The sequence below is a fragment of the Paralichthys olivaceus genome, chromosome 7, assembly GCF_024713975.1.
Source record: "Paralichthys olivaceus isolate ysfri-2021 chromosome 7, ASM2471397v2, whole genome shotgun sequence".
Taxonomy (NCBI): Eukaryota; Metazoa; Chordata; class Actinopteri; order Pleuronectiformes; family Paralichthyidae; genus Paralichthys; species Paralichthys olivaceus.
In genome coordinates this window covers 21,844,500-21,861,486 of record NC_091099.1, presented here as the reverse complement: position 1 = coordinate 21,861,486, position 16,987 = coordinate 21,844,500, and the positions used below count along the sequence as shown (strand labels likewise).

Sequence of the window (16,987 nt, the reverse complement as noted above, 5' to 3'; positions counted from 1 at the left end):
AAGGTTAAACATCTTAATTTAAAGCTGGACCATGTGGCTGCTCAGAAGGGAATCCATGTGGGTAATGGTAAAACAGGTATTGCATGCAATATCATTCATTAGACCAGCAAGGAGTGATGTAGGCAGGACACAACTAAATACATTACTTAGAATTCACCTATAAGGCTTGAAGACAAAGTCAGGAAAAAATACATTTCTTTAAAAATATTCACTTTACTGTAAAGCCCAGTTTTGAACAGAATCCTCTCTATGAAGCAGTTACAGGCTTTATAAACTACAGCATATTTACTTATACTGGTATCAGGAGAGTAAAAAAAAAAAACTTCTTGAAATACCTGATGTCCTTGCTGATGAGATCAACTCCAGTGTCTTGGGAGGGTGATATCTGCCCTGGGCTCAAAGGTCTGGGTTCCTTGGTTTCATCAGATGCCAGTTGTGAAGTTTGTCTGCACTCCTCTACTCGTAGTTCTCCCTCATCACCAGGAGTGCTGCCACTGTCTGGTTTATAGGTGAAGATGATGGTTGGCTTCTGGGTGGGATCCTCTGCTTTGGCCTCAGTGAACCAGTGATGATTTTGGATTGGTGGTGGTGGAAGAATATGAATGACTGTCCCATCAAGCCCAACCAGCTTGCCCTTCTCCTTCTCTTTCTCGACTTTCTCTCTCTGTTCATCCTCATCTCTTCGTCGACGAAAAAAGCTCTTGAAGGAAATCCAGCGTTTGGGTTTGGAGCTTTCTGTAGAAATACGTCTGCCCTCACCACCAGGACTTCCTTCACCTTCACTGGGTCTTACAGGAGAACTGGAAGCGGAGCTCTTGGTCCAGTTGCCAAAATGTCTTTGAAGGATGTTAGAGGCGTGGTATGGGGAAGACGTAGACCTAGGAGGGGGGGAGGGGGCACTGGGTTCTGAGCGGGGGCTGGAGAGTGGGACAGCGGCAGAGGCGCTCTGGGATTTAGACAAAACCTTTGAAGGCGTGTCTTTCTTTGGTTTAGAAAGACAACCATCAGTTGTGGAAAAAAGAGACTTGGGTCGGGTAAGAGTCTCCTTCATGGCATCAGGTGGGAGGGCATACAGTTCCTCAGAACTGAAGTTTTTGGCTTGTGCTGAGGGGGACTCTGGAGGAGATTGGGGAGGCTGGATGGAGGCCACAATCTGTGAAAGTACTGTACTGGCCTCCTCCCTGTGACTTACCACTGCCCCAGAAGACAAAACTAAGTCTGTATCATCGTCATTGCCGCAAGTGGCATCTCCACTTGTCTTGCAAGGTCGTGTAACAGAATTGGCAGTTGGGCTGGGTTTAGGTAAGTTTGCAGTAATGACAAGAATGGCAGGGGAATTTGTTGATGTAGTGGGAGAGAGGGCCCCAACTTTGGAGCTCAACACAGGGCTTGTCACAGTGCTAGAGTCTGTAGTGGTTCTAGGTTGTAAATTTGGTGCTTTGGATGCTGCTTCCCCTAGAGCTTTCGTCTCTTCAGAAGAGGCTCTCTCTGATGTCCCTCTACCAGAGATAGTTTTTTCTGTTGAGGAGGATTGGACGCTCTCAGAGGAGCCAATCTCTTCATATGTATGGCTGGCTACCCTATTACCTACCCCCTTTGGCTGTGGGATTTCCCCACTGAGTCCTAAGAAGCTCTTGTACACAGCTAAATTGTCATATGCACTTGGATTGATAACAATAGGTACTTTGACTGCATTCTTGGAGCTGCGAGCATAGGCTGGCTCATCCCGAATAATAATGGGAAAGGGAGGCATGCCTGCATTATTGAAACTGTTGAACTTGATCTCTGATAAGTTAGGTGATTTCACAGGTACAGTTCGGGAGGAAGACAGCCCAGCAATTGGAGAAGTGGGAGCTGACTTGTGGCTGCAGTGTTGTGTAGGGATAGAGGGGCCTGGCCCAACACCTAAATCTACTCTAGGTATCTTTTGGCGAGGGCTTGTGCTTGATGTCCATACTTCTTGATAGCGTATGCTCCCTGATTTCTTTCGGGAGGTACCTGGTGGAGCAACAGATGAGGGTGATGTTGGCATCACAAGAGAAGATGGAGAAATAGGGGATTTTGGAGACAGGGGCTGACCTAACGGAGTGCTGCAGAATGATGTAGGGCTGGAGGGCATTGACAGATTTTTGGGTTTTGAAGTAGAGTCTGGAATTTGTTCATCTTTGTTGGCCATGGATGCTGACACATCCACTACAGTGTAAGGTTTACAAATCAGCGATTTTTCCAAGTTCACTACACGGTATGGTTTCGCTTGCTCCTCTGTGGGACTAAAACTAATAGTCACTGGTTGACCTGGAAGTGCCTGGGGCATTGGCAGGCCTTCTCTGCCATCCTGGTCTTCTAATCTAATGGCCAGGACAGCCTTGTGTGTTTCAGTCACCTTGAGTGGGCTCAGTGCTTTGTGGACAGGCTCCTTTTTTGCAGGAGAAGTGCTGGGGACCTGTGCCTTAGGGGAGGTGGGAGAATGCAGGCCATTTCTAAAAGCACAGGGGGCACTACTCCCACTGCTGGAAGTTGTTCGAGAATCCTCTGGTAGTGATGATGACGATTCTGGAGAAGTGGTAGACTCTGAGTTTGATAGGAAACCACTGCCTTGCATGTTATGTGACCCATAGGGAAAGAGACCTCCACTGGAGTCCATGGAAGGGTATCCATTTAAGATCTCATCATAACTATCATCGTAGTCCACTGCACAAATCCGCTGAAGTGAGCGATTCCGAAGAGGCACAGTATTCCATTTTTTCCCAACAGCAAAGGGAACTGGAGACAATGTGGCAGCTCGGAAATTTGCAAAGCGTGGTTGGCCTCTCATACGGATCTCCATGGCTAGTAACTCTTCATCACTTTCATCCCAGCTTTCATGTTCATCATCATCCCTTTCAGTCTCTTCACTCTCATCCTCATCATCCTCATCATCTTCACTGGAAAACTCTGGGTAGCAAAAGCGACCACCCTCTGTGCTGATGATCTTGGTGCTGTCACTAAGGGATACCCGTTTTTGAGCAGTTCCACAACCACCACTAGTGCTGCTTCCCATGGCCAGACAGCTTGAGGCTAGAAGACCTCTTTCCAAGGACCGTTGGTATGAACTACTGATTCGTCCCCAAAACATGTCCTTTGAGCCTGAAAGGGGTGGGGGACTACTGCCAGGACATAACCCAGCAATCTCCTTTAGGACATCTGTCAGTCCGCTATTGTTATTATTTCCACTAGGAGTCCTTGGGCTAAGTTGTCCATAGCCCTCAATCTCCTCATTGCCATCCTCTCCTTCGTTGTTGTTTCTGGGCCCACTAGGTGTTTTACGGTTCAGTCCATTGCGATTCCAGACTCTAAAGGCAGATGCTTTGCCCTCTTCTATTACGTTTGGTGGTGGTTGAAGGTTGCCTTCTAAATCCAGCCCTGCAGAGGAGCAGGGCAGCATCATAGTGGGTTTAACAGCAATGGTCGGCTTCTTAGCTACCGGTGGGCGAATGTTTCCTGAGCGACCTGACCCACTACCAGCCCTCTGAGAGTTGGTAAGGTTAGGGTTGGCTCTGGCCCCAGCATTTAGTGGATTCTGTTGCTGAATTGTTGAAGGCCTCTGCTCAGAGGGAGGCTTTCCTCCACCACTCTGAACCAGACAGTGCAGACTTTTAGGTTTGAAGCAGTTCTTACACTCGCCTGGTTTCCACACATGCTCTGTGAATGTGCTGCAGGCGGACATGGTTACTGGTCCAGCTAGTCAGCCTACTGGGTCAATGGACAGGAAACCCTGCCATGAAGCTAAAGGCTACAGGAATGGACTGTAGTATCACGATGATGAATGATGAATTCTTTAGCCTCAAACGTAGGGGATGCTGGATCTGAAAAAGCAAACAAGAGAAAAAGGTATAAATTACAAATATTTTTTAAATTTCACTGAAACAGTGCTCATTAATCTGGAGTTTGACCTTTGTGTCTCCATTTTTTACATTTTTGATAGACATAAAATCCATTTGGTTCATTTTCGCATGTCAGTGGACTGAAAAAGAGCTGAATAACAAGACAATGGAGGGTTTTATTGTAAAAGCAAAAAGCAAAAGCAACTATTTAAACATATTTCTGAATCTGAATCACTGCTAAAAGTAAACCTGGTAACATTATTAAGGCAATCTAGAAACTCTGTCAGATTAAATGGGAGGTCAAATTTCTAATCCAAAAACACACACACAGCACCAGAATCATTTGTATTTTGAAAAATGTAATAGGAAGATCTAAACAGCAAATGTTAAAGCTCTACATATATTGAGCTGTTTCTTGTTAAATATATTTAGTGTCATTGGTAAGAACATTGTATTACCCGGTGGGAAAATCACCACACTGTGGCAACCCTATTACCATGGTAACAGCAAGCGCACTTTTTCATTCAAAATATTTCACAGACAAGAAAATAAAATTCCTCAATTCATACTGTAAATTGTAGATTGTTAATTTAAAACATTCATTTATTGTCTTTGATAAAAATACTTGACTGTACAAAATGGTGTGAAAATTACAAAGATATGTCCATGTAGGACCAAAATAATCATCTAAACAAGTACAATTAGAATCCATTATACAGTTACACTTACTATACCCTGATTTAAATGAAACAACGAAGGTATGAGGGAAGCTGAAAAATTACATTTGAGACAGAAAATGTATGTACAAGGCACAGAGTAGCGTTACTTTGTCTCCATTAGGTGGCAAACTTTCCCTACTTAGCAGTCTACCCTGTGAACCAAGGAGCTGTCTCCTCCCAGCTCTCAGCTGGACCTGTAAAAATCTAAAAGCAGAGAGGCAGAAGTGAAGAGGATTAAGAGAGCTTATTTCTGAATTGCTGTCCTGTGTTGTAGTTGGCTGTTTCAGCCAGGCTTAGGTGAGATAAAAGCTACTGATATTGTCAATGAATCAAAACCTTAAAGTCCTAAATCCTATGAACTAGAGCAGTTAGACGGAAAACGGAAACCAGAAGCACTTCAGCTGAGTTCACATGTGCTGTGGACTGACAAATGGCATGGAGGAAGAGTCTTTCATGCTCATAGATTCACAGTGAAGTCTGAAGGAGAAGGGTGAGAGATAATTTTGTAGTTTTGTCTCTTTATTCTAGCAAACTAGACTTGCAATGAGACAACTGGGAGGAGTGCTATAGGGGATTAAATTCACAAAGGATGAGAGTGTAATACAAGTAGCTTTTTCTATATAAAGTCTCTGCAATTTTAGGGCATTGACTTTGACTGCAAAGAACCTGGGATCAAATATTTAATATAATGACTTTTTTTGGTTCGTTCATTACCACTAGGTGCAAAAAATTGCCACAATTTCTGAACTCTTTGTGGGTGAATGTGAAATATAAAGGAGAAGAAAACACTCTCTTTCTGCTGCATTACATACTGGTAATAAGCTGTCAGCAAATAATATTAAGACATATTTCATACGATGAAACACAATAATTTATGTGTAGTTTTTTTATCTTGTTTAATTACTAAATCACCCTACACACAAAAGAAACAAGTTATTTTTACACTTAACTCCATTCAGTCATCAAAAAAACAAGCAACAAAACAAAGACTGACATTTTAAAACCTGGGCACAAACACTGCCCCAGGTTATCGGCACCACTGCATACATATCACACATCCTGTTTTCTGGGCCCGCCAGGTCATAGCCTAGCACCAGGAAGCCACATCCTTTTGTTTTGATAAATTGCACAGTGCAACAATTCTCTATTGTGAATCCTTTATATATAATTTTTAAAAATTTAAAAATTTACTATCTACCTCAAATCTATGGAAGCCCAGAGAAGCAAATCATTTTCTTTTTTTTGCCAACATAATTTTATGTTTATTATTTCTGGATGGGTCACAGGACTTTCTACTAAGAGCAGGGTTTCAATCCCAAGAAGTCAGATGGCCATCAGGTAAACAATGACAAATACTGCAGCTGCCAGTGAGACAGTGATCTGTCAAAATGAAAATTGACTTCAAGGCTTTATACGGATTTTAAAATAAGCAAAACTGCAAAGTTCAAAATAAAATGGGACATTAACCCTGGCATCTGCATTAGAAAGTCACTTGAGCCATTCACCCACTACAACCTGTTCTATATAAACTTTATTTACTCTTTGTGCTATGTCAGCTGACTTCCTATAAAGCCCCTCTGGCAGCAAACCTTTATCAATTTCTTGATGATTTCACTGCTGATAGAGTCTCCCACATGGTCCTGAGGAAGTTGACTCTCTCTAGTCTTAACGTTTGACGATGACAAATCAAAATAAAGAAACAATGACAACACAAACAGTACAATAACATGACAATGAGTGAGCTAAACTTGAGTTGCATCATATGGAGATGATGAACTGTACAGCAGGGACAATATTGACAGGGGCGGGTGAATCCGTTTTCTCATCTATCTAACAAGGTCAAGGGTGTCAGATCCTGTACGGAAGGGTGTTACCATGGCAACCCCCTGCCCAGGGCCTCACACAATAAAGCAGGAACTCCTGAATCAAACTTTGCTGACAAAGTCGTGATGGGTGTGGGGAAGATTTGTCCTGTTACAGCGCATCCTCCCAGAAAACAAAGACCATAATTCAAACAATATTATTCAAAACTTGACAGCGCTGTGTCACATAAACACTGTGGACAACTAGAAGTGCAGCCCAGAAAAAGTCTCATATTCGTCTGTGGAATGCCTGTAACAGCTGAGACTGTAGATGGAACAAAGCAATATATTGATCAATCATAACAGCATCCAGATCATTTTCTCAACTCCATGCACTTGTCTTCCTTGGGACAGATTTATGCCTGTTTTTCACAGCAGTAATGCAGCTGTTGCACATGTACTTAAAAAAAAACAGACAGTAGAGAAGGCATAAAGCAAATAAATTACAATAACATGGCTATTTCAGTAACTTTTTGCTTCCATGGGATCCACACAAAAATGTAGCTACATTATTTGTTTCCTGGAAGTCAAATGCATGGCAATGTAAAGAGTGTTCTTTTGAAATCAAGATAAAGCCTCCTCATTGTGGTCTACTTTCTTCACAGCGGCTTGATGGAATTATGAAAAGCAGCTCCCAGGGTGCAGTCTAATAAGATAATGCAGTCTTTCAGGCCTTTGTGTTTCCCATCACGCTTCTGAGAATCAAGCAATATCCGCTATCCAATACATGTCACATATGCTGAACACCAGAAGACACCCTCAATGGTGAATGTGACATTAGCATATTTTACTTTTCTCTCCGTCGCAATTATAATTCTGTTGTTTTGTTTTCAGTTTTCCTTTCCTTCAAAGTTGGGGCTAATATGACGCAGTGTCGAGCAGCCAAGAAAACCTAGTTAGATTTAAGTTCCTCATTAAGCGAAAGGCAGAAAGTAGTGCCATGCTGTTACTGACAAGTCTGCACCACATCTAATCTGGGATGACAGATATGCCTCGGGGACAGTACCAATCCCATCTGCCCAGCAGTCCCTTCCTAAACCATGCAGTCCAATATTTTTAGTTCACAAAGCTCAGAGCGCCGGGAATATCATTAAAATATGATAACCCCAGACACCGTACAGAAAGACGGAAGGAAATCTCATTGAAATAAGCACTCCCTCTCGCTTATGTAATCATCTCTGTCTCTTGTGTTTTTACATAAGAATGATTCTATCTGTGATTGCAATATAAGTGGTCCTACTCATGGACATCAGCCAAATAAAGGACTGCTATTTTTGTGTTACTTTCATCGTGGAACAGATATTACACAACACAACCGAAATGTGATGAATTACAGCACAGCTAATTGGTCTCCACACAAGACCCTCGAGAATACAAAACATTTTCAATATTACTGTGCGGGCACATTGCGTAAACATGAAAGACAATGTTCCGTTAACATACACACACTCACATTACATCAAAGATTTTTGTTCTTTAATATTGACAGAGCATTGTTGATGATGTGACCCTAAAATAATTTTGATTATAAAGATATGAAACAGCACTATAGGAAACCAGCTACAGGCCCTACTGAACTCTGCCCCACGGAGATAGCCCCCCCCCCCACCCCTGAGACTATATCTCCCACTCCCCCCCTTGCTGACTGCCGCACACCTCTCCAGCCACTAATCATTTGCACTGTACCCCCCCCACCCTCACCCCCACACAAGTGACAACCACTGAACATTTGCACATTGCTCATTTGCACAAAAATGTCTTTTTTTTACCTGTACTTAAAATACTATTTTGCTGTTTACTGTTTTACCGTCTTAACCGTACTTACCTACCTCAATTGCTGCTAGTCCCAATTATGTTCTTTTTTTTCACACCCAACTCTTACTGTATATATCTTATTTATTCAATTATTCCACTTTACATATGCACAGACTCTGCACTTTTATTGCTATTTTGCACTCTGGTTAGATGCTAAACTGCATTTCGTTGTCTCAGTACCTGTACTCTGTACAATGACAATAAAGTTGAATCTAATCTAAAAAAAAAAATTAGTTGGAAACTGGGTGCAGGCCGTAACTACAAACTATCTTTTATACCAAACATTAATTTTTTATGTTAGCCTACATTATTAGTTCTTCAAAATTTTGAAAAACATGAATATATAGAAGCCATAATTTGTTTTCATTGGCTAATCATTCTTCCTCCATCTGCTTAGTTATTCTCCTCAGTCTTGTTTTGTTTTTCACTGACTTACCCGTCCTGAATATTTAGTGGGGCTAAGGCATTAGTGTTGACAATTTAAATGGATACTTTTTTAATAAAGATTGATGACTGTTTGAGGTAAAGGACTGACTGCTCTTCATTAAAGATTTAATTATACTATGTAAAATAAGATAGATTTATGCTCAAAAGAGTGGGAAGAAACAATCGGTAAAGGAGAGACATCTATTATGATTTCAAAACACAGCGAATTCCCACAGAAAAGTAAGTTGTGGCGAGATTTTGTATTAGTTATACATTCTTATTTTGTTCTACATTTGTCCTTAGTATGTCTGAATGCAGGGGTAGAGAATAGTGACTGCTCTATTCTTTTAGCCATACTTTGATTGTTGTGTTTAAATTAAAATTAAATCAAAACAACAAATAATGCAGTCATTTAGTTAATAGTTGGAAAACTCTAAGAAGGACTACAACATTTAAACTCATCATTAGTGTTAAACAGAGCTAAATATTTCATGAGGAAATTTCAAACAGCAGCTTAAGCCGGACTGTGGAGCTGACTCTAAAGATCTGAATTCACACTTTAAATAATCAATGAAAACTTATTTCAATAGTGCTAAATCAAATCTATCCAATATTAAGATTAGAGAGACATTAGTGCGAGCAGTAAGGGATCACCTGGTCTGTTAGTGATGACAACAAAATGTGCTCAAATAAAAAAAAAAGGTATCAGAGTGAAAAACCTGAAAAATGTTCTGTATGTCCCAAAACGTATAGGGATAGTTTTAACATTAAACACACATAAAGTACATTTTCAGTGCGTGCTTGCACGTGCATGCTCATATATGTGTGTGTGGCCTGTCAAATGGCATGAGAAAGCTTTTGATTTTTCCTGTAGCATTTATATTAAGTGAGAATACATTGCTGGAGTATGTACGTCTGTGAGTGTTTGATCCAAACAGCATGTCTTCCATGCATCACAGAGTCATGTGTTCTACACACAATGAGCACAACCCCAACACAATTCCTCATCAAACAAAAACAAGCAATTTAAGTTTACTCTTAAAATGAACCATAGACTGCATATATAGATGGACAACAGAACTTTTTTACCGACGTACTTGCACCATATTTCAGATCATTTACAGGGTTTCAAACCTGGAAAACAAACTGATGCACTAGGAGAACAGTGACAAACTTGGAAAATTAATCAAATTTCAACCTAAACCTTATTGCATAATTATTCAGCTTCTGTGTACGTTTCTGATGTTTCAAAAATATTTTATAGCCTATCACTGAACATTAATCCCAGATTACACACAAGGACTTATGCTGTAAGAGGTGAAAGGTGAAATTACAAGTACCTCATTAAGAGGCTGAATCCATCATCTCAGTTGTTAACCTCAGCTGCTCTGAAGTCTGTCCCCTTCTGTTCTCACTTGACAGTTTCTCCACATTTACCGTACTAACGCTCTTCCTCCTCGTCTTTGTTTCTTCCTACTCCATTCTTGTACTTTCAAAGTTTTTCTTTGTTGTTTGTCTTTTTCCCTCTGGCTCAAAAATTCCAACATTTTCTCTCTCTCTCTCTCCATCCGTACCCACTCACTTTTTTCGTTCAGGCTCTATTTCTTCAGGCTTTTTCTCACTTTCACAGTTTCCTGTCAGATATGTAAATCTACCTCCCTCCTGTCCATATTTCAGGAAGACACTGAACTCAAAATTGCTCCCATTGTGGCACACACACGCATGCACCACTGTGAGACCTCTCTCAACTCTGATTGCCGATGTTGATCAATTGATGTGGTTTCATTATGGCAGTAACTAATGTAATAATGTATGTGCCCTTCTGGTTGTCATCTGTGTTTAGTTTTTTTTTGTCGAGGTGAGCATTCCCATCTTTGCTAATCTGTGCTAATATGGCCAGAAGGAAGGCAGTTACAATGCTGAGAGTGAACAACACAAGCACACTTACACAGCATCATGCCTATGCAAGGTATGAACAACCACCTAAATGCACAAAGTCTGCACCACCTCTAGTTTTCTGTTTGAAAACAACTGTTGACCAACACCACAATCCAGCAAAGCTTTGCTTAATTAGTCAGTTCAATATGATGGGAAGTTGCAGGGTGGGTTTCTGATTCTGAGATTGCACTCATGTGAGCTAGCCGCTCACATGAGTTACAGTGTTAGCCCGCGATGTGTGACCATCTGCTCCTGTGACAGCAGCAAACACTGTCTTGCTTTGTCCCACGCGAGATATCACACAACACCTACTGCTCGGTGCCACACTACCACCAAGCACCCCACAGACTGCAATGTGAGACCCATATCTAAACAAAAATAATAATAACTTCTGAGCAGCGACTGGTGGGATAGAATTTTATTTACTCAAAGCTACCACAGTGAGAATCATCCAAAAAATATTCCATTTTAAGTTTAGTATGCAGTGAAGCAGCCCTGATCTTAGCAATGAAGTGGTTCACAGTGCAGTAGAGGAACAGACAGAGACTCTAAGCATGACAATTACTTATCTTATCTCCCAACAGTCACAGAGCACACAAAAACAAGAAGGCAGTATGGTTGTGTAACTGAGTTCCAACCCAATTTAAATGTGCATGTTCAACCACTAAGGAGAGAGTTGTTTTTCTTTGTGTGTAAGGACTACATTGGAGCATGAGTTGTATTACTTAGAGCAGGTATCATTTTGACCTAATAATGGGATTATATGGTTCTTACCCAAGTGGCACACCACCATAACGTCACCCATTGGTTTGTGACCTGCTGTTTTGAAGCCCAGTTTGGTGTTCTGGCCATGGCCATCTTGTGTTTTTGTTTTTTTAAACCAGAAGTAACCATATTTGGTGTGGGGTTTAGCCTGATGCCCAAACTATGCTGTATCATTATATTTTACTGTAAAAAGGACTATAATTTACAAAATGAATTCTCATCATGCTGTATTGACACTTGAGAGTAGCAATTGAGATGATAAACTTCATATGGAATTGTTTACTGATGTTATAAATCTAGTAAGTTAGAAGTAGGACTTTCTCAGACTTCTATAGAAACTGATTTCATTTGCAACCAGTACAGTCGCCCCCTGCTGGTCATTTGACAGAGTATAAGGTTTCAGGTACTTCTATATGTGCTTCTACAAGTCCATTTTTACATAGTCTATGTTCTTACCATAAACCACAAACTACAAGCCAAGCTGCGCAATAAAATGTATTAGTCATCATCTTTACCACAAATAGGACATCGCACAAAATGAAATGTTACCTTGGATCTGATTTACACTTGTCTCTGACGGATATGCATCAGGAGGAAGTGTCACGTATAAGATCAGTCACTATGACTGAACACAGATCAATACTATATACTATATACAATATATAAAAAATTTTTTCAACTCCCATACGTACACCATCCTTTCATCCTTCTCATTCATCCAATGCACCGGAGGCTTCTCTCATCACTTCCCCCATAAGTTATAGCTCAGTGAACTGACATGTCAGAGAAATACTCATTATGAGGGAGATAAAGCACTTGGGACATGTCAGAGACAGACTGCCAAGTTGTCACTGTGCATTGAGCAACCAGTAGATATCAGCTAGAGAAGAGTGCCACAACTGCAATCTCATCTCTACCCACATTGCTTAAATAGATCCTGACTGTCACAGTCACTGGCTGTTTGCTTCGCTAGATGGGAAGAGGGACAATTGATTATTGTGTCTCTAGGTGTGAGGTTATGTATATGCTCAACTTCTCTTCATCTTTAAAAAACTGCTTTAGCTTGAACAGGCTCACTTAAATAAAATAATGCATTAAAACTGAGACTTATAGCCAGTAGCAGTTGTGATAAGTCCCCATGCAGAATACAACTAACACTGCAGCCAAAAAACTTTTGAATTTATATGAGTGGCTTTAGGCGGTAAATATGATGTTGCCTTGTAATTCCAGGGTGTGGTGTGTACCAGGCCACATCACAGAACTACCAGTGATAGCAGCGGAGGTAAAGCACGCGTGGGGGGTGAAAAATTGCTGTCAGACAAACATAGAAGTGGCACTACTCACTAAATTCTGACGAGCTCACCAAAATACTAGTTCATATTCTGCCAAGGCCCAACTGTCCCTTAAAATTCAATCAAGCTGAATCAAAATCTCTTATTAAGATCCATGAATTATTCCCTGGGAAAATTGTGAAAACTTTGAACATCCAGTTTAAATCCTGGATCTGCAATCCTGACCCGGATCCACACCAAAATTGTTCGTCCAGCATGTCTCCAGTCCAGCATATGCACATTCACAGTCTAAGAAAGTAGCTCTGGGACTTTCTATGAAACCACAGCAATGTGGTGTTTTTTATACCAACATGACTCACGTTTCAGTAAAAATGCCTAGAAAGCAAAAGTGAACTTGTACTTAAACATCAGTTTTGTACAAAAGAGAAGGACAAATTGATGTATAGCAGAAGCAGAGTTATTTTGGGCTGAACTATTGGGTTTACGGAGATGACGTTTCATATGAGGTTGTTGGTACTAAAAATAATAATAGATGGAAAGACTGAGATGTGAAGAAATGGGGCATTAAAACCAAGTTCTATTAAGTTCTTCCACAGTCACCTCTTCACAGAGAGGCAATGCTTTCCCCTGAGAAAAGACAGCACGCAGAGGACTGAAGTTTATTTCCCACCCAGAGCACGTTCACACAGAGCGTGAGTGGGAGCTCACTGAGCCTGGTACATAATAGTGGAAAAACTGAGGCTGAAAGCTGAAGCCATGAGGAGATGGGATATAGGATTTTCTGTCGCTTTATGGCAGGGCGCTTGAATGATAAGACAGCTGTGGCACTGGGACAGACAAGAGTAGAATAGATATGAAATAGGAACAGAAGTACAGTGGAAGAAGCTGGGCAGTGGGAGAAAGCTGTGCACTGCTGTTAGTTAAGGCAACAGTAAGCCAGTGTCTTTCATCACAAGTCAAAAAAATCAGAAAAGAAGTGTCATTTAGTCTTACAGTATTATATCAAGATGTTACCAGCCAAGTGCCATAAACTACATTACTGTCAGGAATACAGCAAGCAACTGATGCTACTTTCAACCACACCAGACTTCATGCTACTGTTAATCATGGTTGAGCTGTATGGTAATGTTCGGTGTGAGTAGTACTTTTCTGTTTGTATGAGTTATTATAAATTAACATTACATTAATTTGATTCCCTCACTGTATGTACATATAACACATCTGTTATTGATGAAACCACATTTCACTTCACTGGATCTGCACCAAATAACATACAATCAAGAACATGTTGGAAAATACAATCTCGCAATGCTAAGGAAAGTGACACAAACAAATGCAGTTGAAAGAATAATAAAGCCCAATACATTATTATTTTGGCAAGTACATGCTTCAATAGCTGTTTCCATTTTCAGTTGACGATAGACTGCCTACTTTTCTATATACTAAGTCTCACCTATACTTCATTTTAATATATGATAATAATGGGTCCATTATATTTTTAGTTGTTGGCTTCTCTTTTTTCCAACCTATGTAGTGTCTTTGAGCATTGTTAAATGTTATACATAAAATGATACAGGAATAATAATAATCATAACATTTATTATCATGATAGTAATAATAACATTTTAATGTAGAGACTATTATCTCTATATTCATCGATATATTTTATCCCTTTTAGTTGCTGTTATTTGAATCGTAATTTCTAATTAATTGACATACATAGATGCTGATATTTATGCAATAAGGTAATACAGGAATAGAATATGAATGTATTTCATTTATGGCTCTGGCCTGAACTGCACCTATCACACCTCAATCCATCCCTCACCCATCTCACCATTTCACTCACTGATCGGGATAATTTCCACAGCCACAGCTGGGAGCACATCTTGTACTGGACAGGCTCTGAGCAGTTCAGTTCAGCACTTTGGTGAAGGGCACTCTGACAGCAGCAAATAAAATGAAGGCTGCACTTATGGCTTCCTTCCCTCACATTTTTCTCAGCTCATCCAGGGATTTAAAATGATGACCTTCAAAGGTTTCTCCCCATTAAAGCAACACCACCTCTTAGTATAGTCAGTGGGTGCCATTGACTATTCTCTTCACTTAGTCATGAGTGCTGATGGAGCATAACATGACTCTTTAAGCATGAACTATTTTAAGTTGTAGAGAAAAAAAATCAGACAGCCAAGGGAAGTAATTTAGACATTTCCTATAGAATGTGACAATGACAGATTCAGCAGAAATCATCCTAGCTATATGTGACAAAATGGGGTGATTTAGTTTTCAATTTCAGAGGCAAACCCATTCTGAGTCATGGATGATGTGCTCCACATAATTCCCAATTTCTACCAACTTTCAGCTTGTATCCACAGACAGGCTCTGTCAAAAAGACTGAAATGACTCCAGTGAAAGTTTCAAGGAGCTTCTACAAGCTCCTTAACAGAATATATGTTTTGGGTAAAATTACATATAAAGCTTGTTTTGTATTTCAAAGGACAGGTTTAATTGACTGAAAAAGTAATCCCTGGTTTTTTTGTTTTTCAACAAAGTATGAAAGCTGAAAGTGAAAAAGGCAGTTTAAGTCCCAGATCGAGCATTGAATGGAGAAGAGCCAAGACTGAGCTACTTCCAACTGTCTTTCAAGTGCTGAAACTTTGCAATAAAGTGAATGTCTTTAGGCTACTGCTAAAATAAACTCTTATTCTACAAATTTCAGCCTCTTGGCTCACAATGAATGGAGGAGTGTATACACTTGTTATGAGAGGGATCTCCATGTTCACAAGTATTGATTTTACTAAGGCTGGAGGAAACTAAAATGGATTGTCAGAGGGAGTGAGATTACCATTTAAAATATGTGACCTCCATAGAACAGACACATATCCAACCATTAAAAGCAGCCAGTTTCCAGCCAGATCTATTAGACTGAGAGATACATGTGTCTTTAGTTCACTGATTCAGCTATTTAATTTATGTGTCCAACATAACCTTTTTTTTGTATCACTATATGCCTCCCTGTGACTGCAACGCCCCAAAAGCCAAAATATTTATTTTTATAATAATTTAAAACAAAATCTTTAGTTAAAAAAAAAAAAATTGTTAAAATGTATATAATTATTGTCATTATTATTTCTATTATTCACCCCTTTCTAATCCAAATGGATTTTTCAATAGCAGTCCACAAATTTAGCAAGGACTGGAACAATAAATCAAATGCTCTCTTCCAGGCACTGTGTATGTTAAGGTTGTCGCCAGCAACACTATCATCTGCTGCCAGTCACAGCCCATGGACGTCATGAGCTTGTTTAGATTTCTGTCTGTGTTGTTTGAATGAAACACTATGAAACATTGAGACTTACTTTGTCTCTAATTGGGAGATTTGTGCGAGAAAGAGCTGCCTGTTAAAAACCGTCAGCAACAGTAAAAGTTACAGAGCAGTGAGCAGCTGAAAGACATCTGTACAAGGAACAAACACACACCATGAAACCATGATGAGCAGTTTATAAGCAACCTGTCTGTTGTGTTGACCTGCCAGGAGATGTGTTTACTGCTGAAAACCAAAAAATGCAAAACTGGGTTACAAAAAGAAAAACGCTGAGCACAAGACAGCAACAATTGTCAGGAGGAGAAAGTACAAATGTATCATGTCAGTATTTTGATATTTTTAAACTACCTTCAATAATGGACAATCAATTTTGAACAGCATCAGAAGGCTGTCACTTTTCCCAAAATCAGGTTCAAATGAATTTGACATAACACACAACTCATATGGTACAAAGATGAAGAATAGCCTTACATTTGTTCGCTAGTTTGCCATGTACGGTCTAGAACATAAAACACCACACGCTTCTCAGATGCTTTGATGTCAGTCTGGAGGATCAAGGTCAATATATCAATCTCATAGTGACCACCCTCTGCTGTAAGAACATTGAACTTTTCCCACGTTAAATGAACGTTTGGATTTCTAGTGACAGCCCTACTCAGAGGTTACTAGATTTTCAGCTCAAACCAGTTGGCTACATGCATAGCTACACAAGTCTCAGAGTCTCTAAATAGGGTCAATGCAAGACTGCTATCTAATAACATAAAATGACTATATTTACAGTGGTTCTGAACTTGAAATTACCTTTCACACACAACATAAGCGATCAGCATTGATATCCCACATCCACTGTTCTTCAAGAAGAGCCACCATCTTTTTATATAGAGACGGACCAGTGGCTGGTAAATCAAATTGTCCAGCATAATCTTTTACTGGCTTTGTCATCACCAGATTAATTTGCATTTGTGAACTGGTCTCGAAACCC

The 16,987-nt window shown here is 40.1% G+C and overlaps 1 protein-coding gene across 3 annotated transcripts in view; it reads right to left on the bottom strand.

The window, feature by feature from the left end:
• peak1 (pseudopodium-enriched atypical kinase 1) overlaps positions 1-16,987 on the bottom strand; it is a 98,213-nt gene that overhangs the window by 22,758 nt on the left and 58,468 nt on the right. For all 3 annotated transcript variants that reach the window (XM_069527966.1, XM_069527965.1, XM_069527967.1), the window contains one exon: positions 336-3,845. In XM_069527966.1, coding sequence (XP_069384067.1) covers positions 336-3,706 — 3,371 coding nt within the window. In that variant the 5' untranslated portion in view covers positions 3,707-3,845. The remainder of the gene's footprint in view (positions 1-335; positions 3,846-16,987) is intronic.